This window comes from Bemisia tabaci, chromosome 2 (genome assembly GCF_918797505.1).
Source record: "Bemisia tabaci chromosome 2, PGI_BMITA_v3".
NCBI classification, from domain to species: domain Eukaryota; kingdom Metazoa; phylum Arthropoda; class Insecta; order Hemiptera; family Aleyrodidae; genus Bemisia; species Bemisia tabaci.
In genome coordinates, this window is record NC_092794.1 from 78,551,977 (window position 1) to 78,573,640 (window position 21,664).

A 21,664-nucleotide genomic window follows, 5' to 3' on the forward strand; every position below is an offset into this window, starting at 1 on the left:
AAGTCACTTAGTCATTTTACTTAAAATTTTTGTTAATAATATTATTAAATTATAAAGCACATTCAGTAAAATTGTCTTCATGCCACTAGCATTTCTTTGCCTTGAAAGGGATGGAATGCCAAAGGAAATTCTGAATCACTGATTCTGAAAAGTGTCCTTCCTGCACTTTAATCCTTCATTGCTGCTCGTGATAATTGGAAAACATCCTCTGTAACCTCAAGGTCCAATCTTAATCGCCAAAAATATTTTTTGAAATACACCCTAACCAAGCAGTTTTCTGTACCTAGCCCTTGCGTTGCAAATGTGCATGTTAACTAACTGCTAAAAATTTAAATAGTCGAAAATAGCTCTCATTTTCACTTTAACAGACTGCGTCAGATCCATACTTAAAAGTCAGGGAAAAATATTGGAAAGTCAGGGAATTGAAAAAAATAATTTGGCTGGCAACCCTGTAGTACTGGAGCGCCGATGAAGTCACTTTTTGAGACTGTTTTGTCCAGTACTCCTGAGACTATTGTGCGGCGGCTAGCGATACCGTGTGCGTGGGGTCCGAGCTCCGGGCTCCGCTCTAAAAAACTGGTGTACAATGTATTTCCTAAAAACCGGAAGATCGTACATTTTTTAATTCGTTATAGCTTTGTTCAATGTAATTTGCAAAAATTCGCGAGAAAAGCTATCGATTTCAAATACGAATCCCAAAAATCACTCACAGCCCGCGACTCTCCCGCCGCCTTGAACATTGCCGTTGGGTTCACCCTGAATATTGTAATCCCCTCCTCAAAACTATCGATTTGATTACAAAGTAATCCTTCTTCAGGATTTATTGTGATTATCATATTTTTAAAAAATTCCTTCTCCTAATTTCACTGTTCCAAAAAAAAAAAAAAAGAGAGACAAAAATGTCTCCCGGAAAAGATGATATGATCCCTTAGTATCTTGAGGCGCTGAATCCAATTATGACCTCCGTTTTTTCCATCACCCTCCAGTTAACGGGAAAAGTCGATTTTATCCGGGAAATGCCATTTTTGGTGTTTTTGCGACTGTCACCCCCTGCAAAATGTAGATAAAATTTTTCTCAGGTACGAGGTAGAGTTGTCCTCTTTAGGTAAATCCTGCTATATTAAGAGCATCTGAATCCGCATTGGACCTTTATTTGTCTCTGACAACTCCCCGTTTACCAGAAAGTCCGATTTTTCCGGGAAAAAAGTTTCTCCGAAATGTTCCCACCTCCAGGGAAATTTGAAAATTTTTCCGCATGTGTGATACGATACATCGTCACTCTCGAGCTGAAAACCCCGAATATGTCCTCAAAAATTCGTTATCACCCACCATCTTTACGGAAAACCCGATTTTCTAGGCAAATTGTCGTAAAAATAAAAAAAAACTCACTCTCCAAGTAAAATCTTTTTTCCGGCAAAATGGAGGGCGATTTAAAAATTGGAGGTCATTCTTTCATTTAGCATTTGAAAGAATATGAGAGTCTCTTCATCGGGTTTTCCGTAAAAATGTAGGGAGACAACGAATTTTTGAGGACATACTTATCCGGGGTTTCAGCTCACATTACACGAGAATCGATGTAGCGCACATGCGGAAAAATTTTCAAATTTCCCCGGAAGTGGGAACAGTTCGGAGAAGCTTTTCTCCCGGAAAAATCGGACCTTCTAGAAAACGGGAGATTGTCAGAGACAAATGGAGGTCCAATGCGGATTCAGATGCTCTTAATATAGCAGGAGATACCTAAAGAGGATCTCAGAAAATTTCTTAAACTCCTCGCAACAGGAAAATCGTCGAAAAAACATCAAAATTGGTATTGTTCCGTCGGAAATTGATTTTCCAGGAGATTGGTGAGTGATAAGATGAATCCAAGGCTATACTCGGGCTCAGCGACTCAAAATACAGGGTGATCTAAAAGTCCCTTCCACCCCTTCTAACTTTTTACCTAATTGAGGTAAAGATTTGAAACTTGAATGTTCCCATATCAAAGGGGGCTACTTTTTGGCCCCCTAAAACTTTCAGGGGGGCCACTCTTGGGGGGGGGGGGGCAACGGACCCCAACTTTTTCTTTCAAATAGGAAGACCCCCTTTGTGATAGCTCGTTCGAAAGAGTATAAAACAGGAAAACTTTTCAAACCCGGAGTCAATTTTTCAAATCATTTCAAAATGGCGGCCGGTTAAAGTTCAATATGGCCGATAATGCACACCGGTTATTTGTCGATGGATTTGTGCGAAAATCGGTATGCAGGGGTATTTTGACACGAGAAAAACGAATTTGACGTTAGATTTTCTAAAAACCGAAATTACCAAAATGGCCGCCGGTTAAAGTTCAAAATGACCAAAAATTGATTTTCTTAGAAATCTAAGTTCAAATGTGTTTATCTTATGCCAAAATACTCTCGAATTCCAAGATTTAGGCAAATCCATCAGCAAAGAACCGAGGTGACAATTTTCGGCCATTTTAAACTTAAACCGGCGGCGGCCATTTTGGAAATTTCGGTTTTTTGAAAATCTAACGTCAAATTCGTTTTTCTCGTGTCAAAATACCTCTACAGTCCGATATTCGCGCAAATTCATCGACAAATAACTGGTGTGAATTTTCGGCCGTTTTGAACTTTAACCGGCCGCCATTTTGGAACAGTTTGAGATATTGACTTCGGGTTTGCGCGAAAAGTTTTATTTTTTTATGCTTTTTCAAACGAGCTATCACAAAGGGGGTCTTCCCATTTTAAACAAAAAAGTTAAGGCCCGTTGCCCCCCAAGGGAAGCCCCCCTGAAAATTTTAGTGGGACCTAAGAGTAGCTACCTTTGACCAAGGATCATTCCCCAAGTTCCCAATCTTTACCTCAATTAGGTAAAAAGTTAGAGGGCGTGGAATGGACTTTTGGATCACCCTGTACTTGAGAATTGATGTATCGCACGTTGCAAACTTTTTTAAACCGTATTTTTAATGCAGTCCATATTATGCAAATACTTTAATGGAGTCCAGGTAAGCCTTTACACAAAAGGCTCGGAAAAGTCGAATTTACTGGAAAAACTGGGGCGGAGATGGAAAGTAACCGAGGTCATATTCGGAATCAACGGCCTAGAGCACGTAAGAATCACTCTACCGCGGGTCCAGGAAAATTTATACAAATAAATTGCATGCAAGACTAATATATGTGCGTCAAAGAGGGTTATTCAAAATCGGCGATTTTGCCCTACTCTTGGATTTTGCCGGGAGTTGGATATGTTGTTCCCTGTCACAAGACACGCCTTTTTCCGGCATTGGCAAGTTCACCAGAAATTTTTACCGCGCGCTACAGCGTTGCCAAGTTGAAAACAGGCAGATTCCGTAAGTGGCATAAAAATTGAGCTATGAAGTTGCGGTTTTAACGAAAATTTCTCTAAAAATTGCGCACTTTTAGAAAATGACCATCTTTTTAATGTCGCATTAATTTTAACATGTAGTGTTGCCAATTTTTCGATTTTTAAATTCGACAAATTTTACAAATCCGGAAATACCCAAAAAAGCTATCTACAAATTTGAATGAAAAGTTGTCTAATCGATAGTTCGTTTGATTCCGCATCCATCGATATATTATAGCTCGCAGGGAAACTTTTGGTTCGCGAGATATCATCATTTTTGTAAACAGCTTTATGGAGCGACGACGCTTTTTGAGTCCGGGCAGATAGAAATTTTAGTCTCCAAAAACACCGGGTAGTATTAATTCCATGGTTTCCTTAGTAATTTTTGGCGCTGAATCCGAATTTGACCATTTCATAAAAAATTGTTGCCAAAAAGTTGCCAAATTGGGCAAAAATGGCTTAAAATCGGCCTTTTTTGCGGATTATGGCCAGCGACTTGCCAGGAGGTGATCAGACGACAAAATTGGTTATTTTCACAGTTAAAACTCGTTAAACTTTCTACAAGCTGCGTCAAGTTCTTTCTACTCATGGCAAAATTAAACGCGCGACAAGCAGGAAACTGAAAAGAGACACCATAATCGGCGCTTTTTGCGGTTTTTGTCCTAAGTTTCTTGTTTCTCGATTAAGAGAATGTTTCTTGACTAAACTAATGAACAACATTAGCAGAATTCAATAAAATTGAACAATAAAATAAAATCGAATATATTCCAATGTTGCCAAGCTTAAACAAAATATACTTGAATTTTCGCTGGTCATTTCGATATTTGTCCTATGTTCTTTGTTAACTTCTTATTTTTACATTTTATGAATGTATCTCTCGTGCAAAATAACACACTTCTGTAGAATAACTTAATTTTCAACTGAGATGTATACTAATAACTAGGGTGTTTAGTCCAGAGAGGAAAAATTCATAAAATAGTGAATTTTTTCGAATTGTGTCAATAAATCAGATTTTGTAACAATAATGGAAAACTTTCTGCTTAAAATAAATGAATAAAATGTACGCTTCAGACTGACTTCATTAAGATAAGACAAGACGCATTGCAATATTACCAAAATTACGTACAATTGTTAAATTTTGGCGGTATTTGACCATTATCATTCATCGCCTTTTATTCAGTATAAAATTTTATTTCGTAATTCTGAGAAAATGTAGTTTAATAGAAGAAAGTAATAATACCAAAGTGAAGAAGATGCCCAGGCAAGGGCAATAAGGGGCTTAAAAAAGAACAAGGGCACTGCAAATTACTGAGGACCTGTGGGAGGACAAGGAACTATGGGGGTTAGACGTCGCGGGGCGCGAGAGACCGCTGTTAAAGCGGCTCTTATCTATGTATATAACAATACAATAGTTAGTCGTTACACTCTGTGTAATTCAGATTTTCCCAAGATATGTTCATTCAGTCGGAAAACAAGAAACTCAGGACAAAAACCGCAAAAAGCGCCGATTATGGTGTCTCTTTTCAGTTTCCTGCTTGTCGCGCGTTTAATTTTGCCATGAGTAGAAAGAACTTGACGCAGCTTGTAGAAAGTTTAACGAGTTTTAACTGTGAAAATAACCAATTTTGTCGTCTGATCACCTCCTGGCAAGTCGCTGGCCATAATCCGCAAAAAAGGCCGATTTTAAGCCATTTTTGCCAAATTTGGCAACTTTTTGGCAACAATTTTTAAATGAAATGGTCAAATTCGGATTCAGCGCCAAAAATTACTAAGGAAACCATGGAATTAATGCTACCCGGTGTTTTTGGAGACTAAAATTTCTATCTGCCCGGACTCAAAAAGCGTCGTCGCTCCATAAAGCTGTTTACAAAAATGATGATATCTCGCGAACCAAAAGTTTCCCTGCGAGCTATAATATATCGATGGATGCGGAATCAAACGAACTATCGATTAGACAACTTTTCATTCAAATTTGTAGATAGCTTTTTTGGGTATTTCCGGATTTGTAAAATTTGTCGAATTTAAAAATCGAAAAATTGGCAACACTACATGTTAAAATTAATGCGACATTAAAAAGATGGTCATTTTCTAAAAGTGCGCAATTTTTAGAGAAATTTTCGTTAAAACCGCAACTTCATAGCTCAATTTTTATGCCACTTACGGAATCTGCCTGTTTTCAACTTGGCAACGCTGTAGCGCGCGGTAAAAATTTCTGGTGAACTTGCCAATGCCGGAAAAAGGCGTGTCTTGTGACAGGGAACAACATATCCAACTCCCGGCAAAATCCAAGAGTAGGGCTAAATGGCCGATTTTGAATAACCCACTTTGCTCATTTTCCCGGGGAGAAGTTGCTTTTCCGGAAAACTGAGATGTGATAGGGAAAAATGAAGGTAATTTTCGGACTCAGCGGTTCAGAACACATTGGAAGTGCCATATCTCGTCTACCTGAGAAAAACTTTACCTACATTTTGTAGGGGATGAAAGTCGCAAAAACAGCAACAGTGGCCATTTTCCTGGATAAAATCGACTTTTCCCCTTAACTAGAGGGGTGATGGAGAAATACGGAGGTTATATTCGGATTCAGTGCCTCAAAATGCTGAAGGATCATCTTATCTTTTCCGGGAGACGTGTTTGTCTTTTTTTTTTTTTTTTTTTTTTTTTTTTTTTTTTTTTTTTTTTTGTTGAACAGTTTTTGTCCTTTCTTAAAGGTACGGAAACATTTCGTCAAATATATCGATTTGGCCAAACAAGATCTAGAATTGTGGTTGGAATTCAATGGAGTTCCCCTTAAATGGTGAGTGACTCTCTTACTGCTATTTTTCTACTAAGGTTACTTTGGTTCAGCTAGGTTCAAGAGGGGAATAAAAGAGGGTTATACAAAATCGGCGATTTTACCCCCCTCTTGGATTTTGCCCGGAGTTGGATATGTTGTTCCCTATCACAAGACACGCCTTTTTCCGGCGTTGGCAAGTTCACCCGAAATTTTTCCCGCGCGCTACAGCGTTGCCAAGTTGAAAACAGGCAAATTCCGTAAGTGGCGTTAAAATTGAGCTATGAAGTTGCGGTTTTAACGAAAATTCTCTAAAAATTGCGTACTTTTAGGAAATGACCATCAATTTAATGTTGCATTAATTTTAACATGCATTGTTGCCAATTTTTCGATTTTTTAATTCGACTAATTTTACAAATCCGCAAATATCCAAAAAAGCTATCTTCAAATTTGAATAAAAAGTTGTCTAATCGATAGTTCGTTTGATTCCGCATCCATCGATATATTATAGCTCGCTGGGAAACTTTTGGTTCGCGAGATATCATAGTTTTTGTAAATAGCTTTATGGAGCGACGACGCTTTTTGAGTCCGGGCGGATAGAAATTTTAGCCTCCAAAAACACAGGTCAGCATTAATTCCATGGTTTCCTATGTAATTTTTGGCGCTGAATCCGAATTTGACCATTTCATAACAAAATTGTCACCAAGAAGTTGCCAAATTGGGCAAAAATGGCTTAAAATCGGCCTTTTTGGCGGATTATGGCCAGTGACTTGCCAGGAGTTGATCAGACGACAAAATTGGTTACTTCCACAGTTAAAACTCAAAACCTGAGTCAAATTCTTCCTGCTCGCGGCAAAATTAAATGCGCGACAAGCAGCAAACTGAAAAAAAGACACCAAAATCGGCGCTTTTTGCGGTTTTTGTCCTAAGTTTCTGGTTTTCCGACTGAATGAACATTTCTTAGGAAAATCTGAATTACACAGAGTGTAACGACAAACTATTGTATTGTTACATACATAGATAGGAGCTGCTTTAACAGTAGTCCCGCGCCCCGCAACGCCTAACTGCCATAGTTCCATGTCCTCCCACAGGTCCTCAGTAATTTGGAGCGCCTTTCTTCCTTTAAGCCTCTTATTGCCCTTTCCTAGGCGGCTTCTTCACTTTGGTATTGATACTTTTTTCTATTAAACTCCATTTTCTCAGAATTATAAAATAAAACCGTATACTGAATATAGGGCGATGAATAATAACTGTCAAATACCGCCAAAATTCAACGATTCTACGTAATTTTGGCAATATTGCAATGCGTCTTGTCTTGTTTTAATGAAGTCAGTCGGAGGAGTACATTTTATTCATTAATTTTTAGCAGAAAGTTTTCCATTACTGTTTCAAAATGTGATTTATTGACACGATTCGACAAAACTCACTGCTTTATGAATTTTTCCTCTCTGGAATAAAAATCCTAGTAATTAGTTTATATCTAGGTTAAAAATTAAATTATTCTGCAAAAGTTTATTATTTTGCACGAGAGATACATTTAAATAATTTAAAAATAAGAAGTGAACAAAGAATATAGGACAAATATCGAAAAAACCGGCGAAAATTCAAGTATTTTGTTTAAGCTTGGCAACATCAGAATACGTTCGATTTTATTTTATTGTTCATTTTTATTAAATTCTGCTCATGTTGTTCATTAGTTTAGTCTAGAAACATTCTCTTAATCGGAAAACCAGAAACTTAGGACAAAAACCGCAAAAAGCGCCGATTTTGGTGTCTTTTTTTCAGTTTGCTGCTTGTCGCGCATTTAATTTTGCCGCGAGCAGGAAGAATTTGACTCAGGTTGTGGAAAGTTCAACGAGTTTTAACTGTGGAAGTAACCAATTTTGTCGTCTGATCAACTCCTGGCAAGTCACTGGCCATAATCCGCCAAAAAGGCCGATTTTAAGCCATTTTTGCCCAATTTGGCAACTTCTTGGTGACAATTTTGTTATGAAATGGTCAAATTCGGATTCAGCGCCAAAAATTATATAGGAAACCATGGAATTAATGCTGACCTGTGTTTTTGGCGGCTAAAATTTCTATCCGCCCGGACTCAAAAAGCGTCGTCGCTCCATAAAGCTATTTACAAAAACTATGATATCTCGCGAACCAAAAGTTTCCCAGCAAGCTATAATATATCGATGGATGCGGAATCAAACGAACTATCGATTAGACAACTTTTTATTCAAATTTGAAGATAGCTTTTTTGGGTATTTGCGGATTTGTAAAATTAGTCGAATTAAAAAATCGAAAAATTGGCAACAATGCATGTTAAAATTAATGCAACATTAAAATGATGGTCATTTCCTAAAAGTACGCAATTTTTAGAGAATTTTCGTTAAAACCGCAACTTCATAGCTCAATTTTAACGCCACTTACGGAATTTGCCTGTTTTCAACTTGGCAACGCTGTAGCGCGCGGGAAAAATTTCGGGTGAACTTGCCAACGCCGGAAAAAGGCGTGTCTTGTGATAGGGAACAACATATCCAACTCCGGGCAAAATCCAAGAGGGGGGTAAAATCGCCGATTTTGTATAACCCTCTTTTATGCAGCATTTTTTAGAGATAAAGCATATCTAATTCTCGACAATTTTGTGTTACCTGGAGTAATTGGATTGATCAGGGCCAGATTTATGATTTGGCTGCCTGGGGCTAACAACAGTTTCCCACCTCTAGATTTCAAAAGTGACAACCTTAGGCTTGTTAGTTTAGTTTTTCAATCGTTTGTAACAAGATTGAGACGTAGGCACAAGTATAAATAAAGAAATAATAAGATCATGACTTCTGAAATGTATGGTCTTGTTTCCGTAATTTGCAGCCAAGGACTCCAGCCGCCTCAGCTCCCCCTTCCTTCCTCTAGAAATTGATTCCTAAGTAACCTTTAGCACTGATTGTGAATTTTAAAAAAGTGCCTAAAAATCCATCTTGCAGGATTTTGTGCAAAGTGATAAAGGAGAGATTATTTGTTTTAGGGCCACAAGACTTTTCGTTATTTCCTTTTTCAATATTAGCGAATAGCGATTCATGCTAATTAGAAGTCAATAATGCAGTATTTCACATCGTCATAGACCATATTTTCTGAGATTGTTAAAACTGTATCATGTACCTTACATCATGGGAATCAATAGATCTCCCCCGCAAGTTAAAAAAAGAAAAGAGTGAGGGGGGGGGGGGCGGGAAAGCCTTCAAAGTCAAAAGGAACCCTCACAGAACGCCACTTATCAACTTTTCTGCACTAGTCACAGATGTCAACCATACTATAAGGAACCTTTAGGCGATGGACAATAGTTGATTTCGGGTCGGTTGGCCCTACATTTCTATAATAAATTTAAGATGTGTGCTATTTTTTTAAGCATAAGCAAACTGAAGCAAAAAAATTTCCCCAAGGATTAAGATAGAATGCAGCATGATTTTTCTTCAAGATTCAGGGAGAAGTCTTTTTGGTAAAGTCATTCCTCATACTTTCAACTTAGTTGTACAATTTTACTTGTTATTGTTTCTAATGGGACATGTAGGTACTTACGAAACCGAAAGTAACGGAAAACGGAATGAATCAAACGGAAAACCGAGCTAACATACTCTTAGCTATAAAAAAAAAATTCAGAATACCGGAAAATTAAGTAACCCAAACTCACAGAATGCGAAAACCGCCAATGCGTTAATTTAAGTAGGTATTTCTTGCTATTTTTCTTTTTTTTCTTTGTTTCAGGCACTATCCAATTGGAGTATTATTTGATCTATTTTTACCCGATATTTCTCTTCCGTGGGTCATTACTGCTAGATTTGATAAATTTCCAGACAATGAAATACTTCATTGCCCATCTAGGTAGGTAGTAATTAAATCTTTTGGCATTAACTCGTTCATGGCTCTACCATGTCAAGTAAAGAATAACTTAATATTTTGGTTCCACCCATGTATCAGTGAGTTTTACAATGGTTCTCAATTCTTATAATTGCCATCATTCAATAACAAAGGCTTAGTAGATTTTTTTAATGTAATTTAGTAACCTCAAAAGAAAAAATGCTTCTCAGAGCGTTTTATCTCTCTTAATATGGCAAAGAAATTCTCAAATAGTTGCTGTGTCAAATCGATGTATCGGTCCAAGTCTGGAGCCATTTTATGGATTTTTTAATGGTGGATCACATATTAAGAGGTAAAGGGAATTCATAAAGTCCATACAACAATTGGTTTATCTTTCTATATTCCATGAAGGGGCTGTGGCTCAACACTCAGTGAACCAAAAAAGTGAAATACATACAGAATGGAGCAGACTTAGTTACCTCATCCGATTTTTCTTCCTGGCTCATGGAAGTATTTTGATAAATTTTGAAAATATTTATTTGCAACTGTAGGCAGAACATTTTGTCTCAAAATAATGCATTATTTTATTAAAAATATGTGTCAATTGTCATCAAGGTGTAGTATTTTTTACCTTTGAGCGTTTTTATTATAGTATGCAGTGTTGACCTTTGACCCATACCCTGGTGTTGATTTTTCATCACATGCGGTGTCAGTATGAATTGTTTTTATCTAAAAATTTAATAGGAAAAATACAATTATAGAAGTGTAACTTTAAATTGTATCTTCTAGACACTTGAAAAATATTTTGATCTTCTTTCTCATTTGCTAAAGTAAGTTTTAAATTTTTTGCAGAGAAGCTGTTGAGTCTCATTTCATGTCATCAGTTAAAGAGGCTGATGCATTGAAACACAGGGGACAAGTGATCTCAGTAATGCAGAAGAAGGATCATAACCAACTCTGGTTGGGGCTTCAAAATGGTAATAAGTATGATTCAGAAAGTCTAGTAGTATTGCGCTCTCACCTATGGTCACAACTTTTTTATAAGTACAAAAAGTGACCCATTTTTTCTGTATCGGGTTCCGAATGTTCACGAAAGTTGCAGTAGTGAAGTAAAATATTGCTTTCTAAGTGAGGAAAGTCCCTGGAAGGACCCCTGCAAGTCGCAACATGGTCTGGTTGTGACATGCAGTATGCAGTGCAGTGTTTTCTCATCGGGTATAGTCAGGGCTTTAAAAAATGTTTTCAAATCGTTCTTACAATATTTTGGGACAAACTGACATTGGTTAACTGGATTTATTTATTTAAAAGTTTATTTTTGAAGAAAACCTGTGATTTTAAGGTATCTACCACTAGTTCATTTACCCTTAAAATTCTCAATTCAATATGATTAAACTGAAAGAAAGTTTCTACTTTCAAAGAAACTCTCAAAGTAGTTTCATGTCTCATCTGCTTACTTGAATAAATAGCTGGGCGACAAGTCTCACGTGGATCTGTCATGACTTTGCTTGACTACAAACCTATCGGAAGTAAGTTTTTTGACTCTGGTCTTTTCAACTGATTGCAGATAAATTTGACCAGTTTTGGGCAATCAACAAAAAACTCATGGAAATGGCATCAGGTGAGAGCGAGTTCAAGCATATTCCCATTAGATTCTACTGTGGCAACAATGCATTCATTCAAAAGCTCATTCGACCAATAAATGATGACGGAAAACGAAAAACATTACGAGCTGTGATTGAAGACATTTTTCCAACAGAATACAGTAATTGTAAGTATCATGCTAACGGTAAAGGTTAATGAGAGGTTGATACCAGAGAAAAAATGAAATAATTCACATTAAAATGATGAATGATTGACCAGCTGGTTGGGCTGCCGATTGGCTCAGGGTCACATTCCCTTGTCTAGTGATAAATTGGACGTATTTCTGTCAACTGGAACTATGTGCATTATGATGTGAGCCCTCATAATGCACATAGTTCCGTTTGATAGAAATACGACCAATTGGAACTCATGTAGATAAATTAGGATAGACCAGAAAACTTCTAGATGAAAAGGGATAAAACAGGAAGAATCAAGAAAGGAAGTGATAATCTAGGTTAACAGGGAAAAACCACCAGCCAGGGGCCCTCGGTCCCCTCGGTACCCTCAGATGCTTTGCATGCCTTGCTTCAGGAGAAGCTTCCGAAGCGGGGGTTGGGAGGATCCAAGAGTGATCAGTCCTTCACCTATTGTCATCCAGCGACAATATGTCAAGACCAACGCGTATTAAACGACCCACAACAACGGTATTACGGACAACATAGAGAAAACATGGTAGATAAAACATCATAAACATAAATGTATTTTGGCTTCATTATTTATCACAAGTTGCTCACTATAAGAGAAGGCTTACCTACAGGACTAAGCTAGCAACTGAAACGGAGGAATGAGGCAACGCCATAAGCGTGGCATCAGTATTTCTTGGGTTGACTTACTAGACAAGTAGGTGCCAAGTTTGGTCAAAAGTGATCCCTTTTAGTACACCCTTTTTTAACAGACTTTTCTACGACCTCGCCAGAGTACCTTTAAGGGGAGAGTATGGCCACTCTGGTCACCACCAGGGATTGGCTGGGCCGTCTTAGACTGAATGAAGCCTTCTAGGACCCAAAAATGGTGGACGCTGTAAGTAAATTGAATTACAAAAAGACTCAAAATGTAGTTTTATTTGCATATCGCAATGAGAACTTTACTCAATTGCATTATTACGACGTATCTACGTAGTTTTATTGGCGGAAGTCCGCCCAGGGACTGTGCCGCGGTTGCAGAGTCCTTAATAACCCTGTTCATAGGTTGACGCTGTGTCCCTTCTCTGAGGAGCCGAGAAAGGGCCTGCAAAGCCTAGAAATTGATCCAACACCCGAGAATCTCCTCGTCAGGGTTGCTTGAGCTCCATTATGCATGCGGAAAGCCCTAGCCAGAGATCGGACGGAGAAAATCGAGGCGCTGGAGGACTTCGACGTCGCCTCGACACACTCCAGCGATCCGGATGATTCCGGGCATCCAACGACAATACCATCGCGGGGGCGTCCACACAGGGACGCGAGCGACGTCTTAAGACGTGTGGTCGAGCGGGAGCACGAGTTAATGTAGAACCTGCCCTCACCACTTCACCTCACCAGAGGAAAAAGTTTTAACATTCGGGCAGAACGTGCCTGGTACGACAGAAACAGCCCAAAGGAGGGGAGGGGGGAGGCAAGAGCCGAACCGCGCCATCAGCGTAGCTGGGGCCACATGCTGTCCGCTCGGAAGCCTTTCATCCGTGTGGTAACAAAACAAAAGGACACAAGTTAATAGAAAAATAGAAAAGAAAATACACAAATCAAAGAATGAATTCCATTTAATAGAACAAATAAAAATTACATATAACATACATTAAAACTTGAAAAAATTAAAATAAAAAAAAAAAAATTTTTCGTGAAAAGGGGGGAGAGAATAGCAAGTGGTATTAGAATAACCCCCCCCCCCCCCCAAAAAAAAAAGAGAGGTTAACAAGGACAAAGGACAAACCGATATTGATCGGGATAAAAGGAGATTTTCATATCTCTCAAATTCCACTAGCGATCAGCCATCTCACACAAATCACATCTTGCACTGATCATCTAACCTGAATTATACTATTGAGAATTTAGCAGAATGGACTACCAGACAAGTTACGAATTTCAGCATTCTGATACATGCTTCTTAACCAAAATCTCACGTAAAACACGATCCGCACAACGAAAATTACCGAAATCCACTCCTTACGAATACATTAGTGATTCTTGATGCGTGAATTCAAACTACCCGCTCAGTGCTCCGCGTGATTCACATCACGCGCTAAACGTTATCATGACAGTTTCTGCGATATATATTTTTTTTTAAATATCCGGGACATTCCCCCGCTATTTTTATTCAATATATATTACAAAACAAACATACAGGGTTATTCAAAAGTTACGCACCACTGGCCATAACTTTAGTTCTAATTGAATCAGCTATTACAGAAAGGGCACAATCGACATTTTTTTCGAAATTGAGTTTTTTGCGGTTTTCGCATTAGTGTATGTAGACACATCCTGTAGTGCAGATAGGGCACTATATTCGCATTTTTTATGTGTTTTTGACAGGGGTTAAGTTCCTCATGTAGAGCAGAAAGGGCACTGTTGCAGCAATATAGTGCCGTTTCTGCAGTACATGCCCACTGGGTGCGCGCGCATCGGCAGCGGCAACTCGTCGTTTGTTTTGTTTTGATACGATTGAGAGGTTAATTTTGCGTTTCGAAACGACAGTGATCACGCTACACGTATCACTCACGCTGAAAATGAAAGGAGTGAGAATTGAACCTTGAGTGTAGGAAGTGAGAGGAGCCCTTAACAGGTTGGATGAGGAAGTAGGTATTAGATTACTACGCTAATGAACTTCAAAGGATACATTTTTTTTAAAATTTCTTGACTTGAAATAAGCCAGAAATATTTTTAGAATTTACAGAGCTGTGGGCAAACCACATGGTGAAAGTTCGAAATCGCATACCATCAATTGCGACATTGCCAATTTTATTTCGTCTTCTTTTTTGTTCTTAAGTATTCTCTATTGAAATTTTGTGTAAATTTTCTTCACACCATCAAGATTGTTTTCTGAAAATTTCATGGGGAAATCTCTATTAGTTCTCTTTAAAAAAGTGGTATAAGAAGAGAGCAGAAATTTTTAAACGTTGCAATGGAGATATACAATTTCCAACTTTCGCTATAGACATGCATCATTGCCATACATTTGAGATGAAAAACAAGGGCTAAAATAATTTTCTGGCTTCATTCTATCACTCTTTATGGCTCCTTCCCCCATGTACTACAGAAAGGGCACTAATGCTCTTCCCTCAAGTGTCATTATTTACAACCCAGAAAGAGTATCATGTAAAATTTTTTTATGGAAATTGTCAGTCTACTTGGGGGACAAAAGAAAACCTCGAAAATTTTTTTTCCAAAAGCTTATAGTTTACTCAAATCAGTTTTTTGCATTTTCTGAACAGTTAACATTTCTGCAATAGTGCCCTTTCTGCAATATGTGATTCAATTATGATATCGATTTGCAGTTTGTGGCGTCCTTCCTCATATCGAGGGGGAAACTTTTTGAGGTACTTTTCAGTTCTTCACCCCCCCCCCCCCCAGGGGGAGGAGGGGCGGGGGGCAACTCAAAAATTTCAAATGGCAACCCCCATCATGTGATACATCGTTAGAAAGAGCATGAAAAAAGAAAATTTTTGGCGCAAACCGGAAGTCGATCTGACCCCCCTGTCAAAAGTTAGGGGGGTCCAAAGGTTATTTAGGGGGTCCGTACCTTCATTTTTTAGAGTAGCTTCGGCGGCTCTTGGACATGCCGTTTCTCTTTTCAAAGAGTCCTCAAATACTCCAAGTCTGATACCGAAGTCTTCATATTGCCCCCGGGCCACCACAGCCCCCCCGTAGGGGGGGATGGGCCTGTTACAATGAAACATTGCATTAAAATGCGAAAAGTCACAGAAGATCTTCAAACTTAGCATCAAATCCGAGTGGAACTTCTTGCCAATGTTAACGCAAACGCAGCCTGCGACTTTAAAGTGAGTTTCCAAAACTCTTAGCCCCCTGCCCCCCCTCATTTTTGGTTGCAGAGCGGGTAAAAACCGGGAAATCCACTACAAATAATGCCCGAAACTAATGTCCAACTTGGGGAGGACCCTTGAAACGTTGCGATCAGTTGGAGTATTGAAATACAAGGACTGCCACCCCCTTAAAGTACGGAAACATCCAAAACACCCCCGCTACCCCCCTCATTTTTCGTTGCGGAGCGGGTAAAAACCGGGAAAATCGCCAGAAATGATGCCCGCAACCACTGTAGAACTTGACGAGAACCCTTGAAACGTTGTGCTCAGTCGGAGAACTGCAACACAGGAATTGCCGCCCACTTTAAGGACGGAAACATCCATAAAACCCCCGCTGCCCCCCTCTTTTATCTTTGCAGAGCTGGTAAGAACCGGGGCATCATTTCTGGCGCATTTCCGGCAATGATGCCCCGGTTCTTACCAGCTCTGCAAAGAAAAAAGAGGGGGGAAGCGGGGGTTGTATGGATGTTTCCGTCCTTAAAGTGGGCGGCAGTTCCTGTGTTGCAGTTCTCCGACTGAGCGCAATGTTTCAAGGGTTCTCGTCAAGTTCTACAGTGGTTTCAGGCATCATTTCTGGCGATTTTCCCGGTTTTTACCCGCTCCGCAACGAAAAATGAGGTGGGCAGCGGGGGTGTTTTGGATGTTTCCGTACTTTAAGGGGGTGGCAGTCCTTGTATTTCAATGCTCCGACTGATCGCAACGTTTCAAGGGTCCTCCTCAAGTTGGACATTAGTTTCGGGCATTATTTGTAGTGGATTTCCCGGTTTTTACCCGCTCTGCAACCAAAAATGAGGGGGGGCAGGGGGCTAAGAGTTTTGGAAACTCACTTTAAAGTCGCAGGCTGCGTTTGCGTTAACATTGGCAAGAAGTTCCACTCGGATTTGATGCTAAGTTTGAAGATCTTCTGTGACTTTTCGCATTTTAATGCAATGTTTCATTGTAACAGGCCCATCCCCCCCTACGGGGGGGCTGTGGTGGCCCGGGGGCAATATGAAGACTTCGGTATCAGACTTGGAGTATTTGAGGACTCTTTGAAAAGAGAAACGGCATGTCCAAGAGCCGCCGAAGCTACTCTAAAAAATGAAGGTACGGACCCCCTAAATAACCTTTGGACCCCCCTAACTTTTGACAGGGGGGTCAGATCGACTTCCGGTTTGCGCCAAAAATTTTCTTTTTTCATGCTCTTTCTAACGATGTATCACATGATGGGGGTTGCCATTTGAAATTTTTGAGTTGCCCCCCGCCCCCCCTCCCCCTGGGGGGATGAAGAACTGAAAAGTACCTTAAAAAGTTTCCCCCTCGATATGAGGAAGGACGCCACAAACCGCAAATCGATATCATAATTAGAACTAAAGTTATGGCCAGTGATGCGTAACTTTTGAATAACCCTGTATAAAGGATGGGACGGAATCTGTCCGTAGACATAGCTATCGCCCCGTTATGGTAACATTAATATGAAGATTAATAGTTTAGGTATTCTAGTATTAAACTAATGGCCCTAACATTTGCGCATGTAAAATTATCTGTATTTTAACTAGTTAATCTAACTTTAATGTTGTGGACGTGCCGCGGAATCACCTGCAGGTATTACATTGGGGTGAGAATTATTAACTTTATTTACAATATTAGTTGTTTCGTCATAGAATTTGTTCTTAGTATCTAATGTGTCTTTAATAAATTTGTACACTATTTGCCAATTTTTCTTTTACCGAAGCATTAAATTCAATATATTATTCTTATCTATCTTCTGTTTTAACTCTATTCCTAGCTTATCTAAATTTTCCTTAACGAATATACAAGTAAAAAAGGCATGTTCTGGTGTGTCTATTTCACCGCAGAAGCACAAGGGAGAATCAACCAGTTTCCTTTTACCTAAGTAGCTGCCATCGTATCCGTATCCAGACAAGAATTGGGTGATGTAAAAGTCGGGATATCCGTGGGCCCTATCCAACCAGGCGTCTAAGTCTGTGATTAAAGTTTTTATCCATCTATTTCCTTCCTCTCTTTCCCATTTTCTCTTTCATCTCTCTCTGATTTTTTGTTCTACTTATGCTCTAATTTCTTTTCTGGCTACTCTTAGTTTTAATTCCGTAAGTAGTTCGATAGGGGGGACGCCGGATATCTCGTCTTGTGCAAAATTTGAGACTGAGTTGTAACCCCAAATCAGAGTTCTCCTAAGAGGACGTATTGAGGTTTCTGATAGATTTATAGTTTTCTTCCATTGAAGGGCCGAGATCCATATTGTAATGCCATAAAAAAGAATGAAGAGTAAGGAGTGGAAAATAATTTTACGTTTGTGAAAAGAGGGGCCTAGAGTATTGGGGAGAATCTGTCTGTAGTAGTTAGCAGTTTTATTTATTTTTACTTTCTCGCTCCCCTAGGGTAGAGAGGAAGTATTGTCATCCTCCAAGAAAAAAAGAAAAAAAGTTGAAATTTCATCATTTCTAGACGTTTTAAGGTCCCAGGAGTCAAAATAACCATACTTGAAAAAATGTGTGTCCGTCCGTCCGATGTCCCCAAATCTGTGTACAGCAATATCTCAGAATCTATCTGTTCGATTTCATTCAAAATTGGCACAGAACACCATATCTATGGTCTCCTTATGCGCGTCAAACGATTTTGGGGTACGCTAAAATTTGGGGGGGCTAGGGTCAAATTGGGTTAAAGGTCCATTTTCAGCAAAATCACACGGAAAGCTCATTTTGAAGGACTGTAAATTTTGAAAAATGCCTTTAATTCTTTAACAGTGGGCATCTAGCACATCATCTAAGTCATTAATTTAAGTTCCTACAAGATCTTTGGACTAAACTCAAAATTCAAGGGATTACGAGGCCCAAAAGTAGGGCACTTTGCTCCGCGACATCACAAACAGCTCATTTTCAAGGACTGTAAATTTTAGAAAAAATGCCTTTAATTCTTCGAAAGTTAGCATAAGAGCACCACCTGGTTCTAAGCTCCCAAAAGGTCTTTGGACTAAACTAAAAATTGAAGGGTTACGCGTCATATAGCGAGGAGAGCACTTCGGTCACACGGAGAGCTCATGGACGGTAGATTTTGAAAAAATGCCTTTAATTCCTTTGAGAGTTAGCTCAAAATCACCACCTGAGTCATTAATTTAAGTTCCTATAGGATCTTTGGACTAATCTCATAATTGCAGAGGGGCCGACAGGAAACGCTCAATTCTCCGATAGATGAGTCGGAACGTTTCAGGATATTAGCAGCAAACGCTTTGAGTCAGGTGAAACCTAGGAATTCAAATGCATTATATAATGCATCATACACTATCTTCAAAATTACTCCGTAGGTATACACCAAGCTAAATTAGACAACTAATTAGGTACTTACATTACATACTATGAATCATCGAAGCTAACGCAAGAACTGACACTTAGTTCTTCATTAGAAACTAATATGTTTGTTGTTAATGAATTTAGAATCCCGGCAGATTCCATCTTTCGCGGTTCCTTTTTACGAGGTACTGAACACGAATATAATATAATAAAACTGCACAAACATGATTGATTTAATGATATGCGCGTTATAACCCGTTCAGGTTTGTTGACGTTTGTTGTTGTTGTTGTTGTTGTTGTTGTTGTTGTGTAAAGACACAGTGATACGAACAGCAAGAAGGTGGCGCTATCTATTGTTTTCGTTTCGAATTACGGGGATACGCGCTAAGGAAGTGGCGCTCTTGGCGGGAGGGTGGTGAACCTTTACCAGCAAGTAGATTCGGCCGCCAAATTTAAAATTTGGGCGATGCTAAGCGAAAACCGTTTAGTTTTAAGACTATTTAAACATCGAATAGTCATTCTACCCATTAAAGTAGATTTGTGATGGCTTTTGACCGTGCTTAAGGAAAGATTATAATATATAATCGTATCTGAAGTATGATGCCAATGAATCTAATGGATCCTAATGAATCGTAGAAAAGCTAAGATTTTTACGGATCGCCGTCTTTAATAGGAGGCATCATTAATCAATTACATATTTAATTGAAGATGCCTCATAGTATCGACAAGTCGAGTCCGAATGTATGAATTCATCACATATCTCGAAGACATTTACAAAAAAGTGCAGTGGTTTGAATAAAAATTTCATAATTATTATTCTGCGATCAAAATTCCAATCAAACTTTATGATTTCGTGAAATTGGCAGTATTTTCCTAAATATTTCAGTAAAAGCGTCTATGCCGGCGCGGAGCGCCCGCAAAAGCGAAAAAGTCTTGTGCGATCTTCGCACCATGATGGGGGGGCGAAGCCACCCCACATGCCGGCGCGAAGCGCCGGTACGCGGCGCTTGCGCCGCGCATTAATTGGCCGGAGGCCAATTTTTTTTGCATGTGAGTTCCAGATGTTTATTAAAATTTAGATTTTTCGTGATGAAAAAACGTAAGTATTTCATGATTTCTTTAGCCTCTATTTCTGTTTCATCTATTTTTGTTTTAGTTTGAGTCTTCTTTTTTACCGGCTAGAATCAGTGCCTCTGTCTTGTTTTCTTCCATACTTAATTTTTTCTTTCTTAGTATTTTTTTAGCCATTTGGAGGTGTTTTCTGTTTCTTTTAGTAGAGAAGCCTTGTCTTCTGATTCAAATGCCAAGAGTGTATAATTGGCGTATACATTTTTCTCAATTCCGTTAGTAAGTCTTATTCTAACAATTTCATAAAAAATAATTAGAAATATCACGGGGCCTAAGATACTTCCTTGTGCTCCGCCGGAGTTCAATTAAATTTTAAACTCAGGAAACACTAAATATCTATTTGTAAGGTAAGATTTTAGAATTTTTATCTGATAGGACGGTATATTTCTTTTATGTAGAGTAGTGATAAAATCTATTTAACTTATACCATTAAATGCGTTTTTTATATCTAAGGAGACTAAGCATAAAATCCCTCTTTTGCCTATTGATTTTCTCATATGGTATTCGTATATTCTTTTAACTGATTCCATAGCTATTATTGTCGATTTTCTCTTTCTGAACCCGTGTTGCCCGATATCAAAGGTAAAAGATTTTTCTAGTCTATTTGCAATAATACGTTCAATTATCTTCGAGAGTGTGTTTATTAGACATATCAGTCTGCATCTCTTTTGTTTTTGTCCTCTTTTATTTTTTGGGAATAAAATCAGTTTTGCCTCTTTCCACCTCTCAGGGAAAGTGCCCTCACTAAGAAAAGTATTACACATCTTTTTGAATCTTTTCAGGTTTGTGTCTGTAAATAGTTTTGTAATTAATGGTAAGATATTGTCAGGACCTGGAGCTTTTCCATTTTTAAGTTTTTTTTATTGCCTGTCGCATTTCATCTACAGTTATCTCGGGAATTTCGGCTTTGTTTACTTTCGTCTCACTCCAGATCACATCTCCGTGGTTGAGAAGTAATTTTGAGATTTCATTCAGTACTTCCTCTTCTGATAGGGTGCATTTATCATGTGCTCTGGGATTTTTCAGACGACGTCTAATTATTTTATAACCTTTACCCCAAATATCTGCATCGAGTTCATTTAGCAGTCCTGTGTATTTTCTCTTTTTGGATTCTTGTATTTTACCAGTGAGTTCTTTTTTTAAGTTTTCTAATTCTTTCAATTCGTCTAGTAATGGCAGCTTTTTTCTTCTCATCTCCATGATCTTACGTCCAAGTAGTTTCTGCGTTATAAAAATCTGGCAACCTCAATCTTGACGCTTTTGATCAGTTATAGCAAACCCCTTTTAGTTTGAACAGCACATGGTGGGAAATGAATACTTATTACTCGATCGAGAAGCTTGCTGAAACCGTTGTAGTGTGCGATTTGACTGGCGTAGAGCTTTGAGTTTCTTGTAAGCGGCCAGTTCAAATTCCCCGTAATCAATGTGGAATGAAAACGTTAATATCTTCGTTAGGAGTTGGTTTCAGTAATTCGTTGCGTGAGTCGTGTTCTCCGTGAAATTCTGGTAATGAAACACGTATCAGAATGCTTAAAGTCCTATCTTGTCTAGTGGTCTATTCCCACACAACCTTTAATTCAAATCAGCCCATCCTCCCTCCCTCCCCCCCCCCCCAAAAAAAAAATAATTATTCCCTAATAT

At 38.8% G+C, this 21,664-nt stretch overlaps 1 protein-coding gene across 4 annotated transcripts in view; it reads left to right on the top strand.

Moving 5' to 3' along the window:
- The window catches only part of Atg5 (autophagy protein 5), a 49,059-nt gene that overhangs the window by 26,337 nt on the left and 1,058 nt on the right, over positions 1-21,664 (top strand). For 2 of the 4 annotated variants that reach the window (XM_072296382.1, XM_072296385.1), the window contains exons 2-5: positions 6,051-6,136; positions 9,860-9,976; positions 10,805-10,929; positions 11,517-11,720. In XM_072296382.1, the coding sequence (XP_072152483.1) occupies positions 6,051-6,136; positions 9,860-9,976; positions 10,805-10,929; positions 11,517-11,720 (532 nt within the window). The other 2 variants (XM_072296384.1, XM_072296383.1) reach the window with 2 other exon arrangements.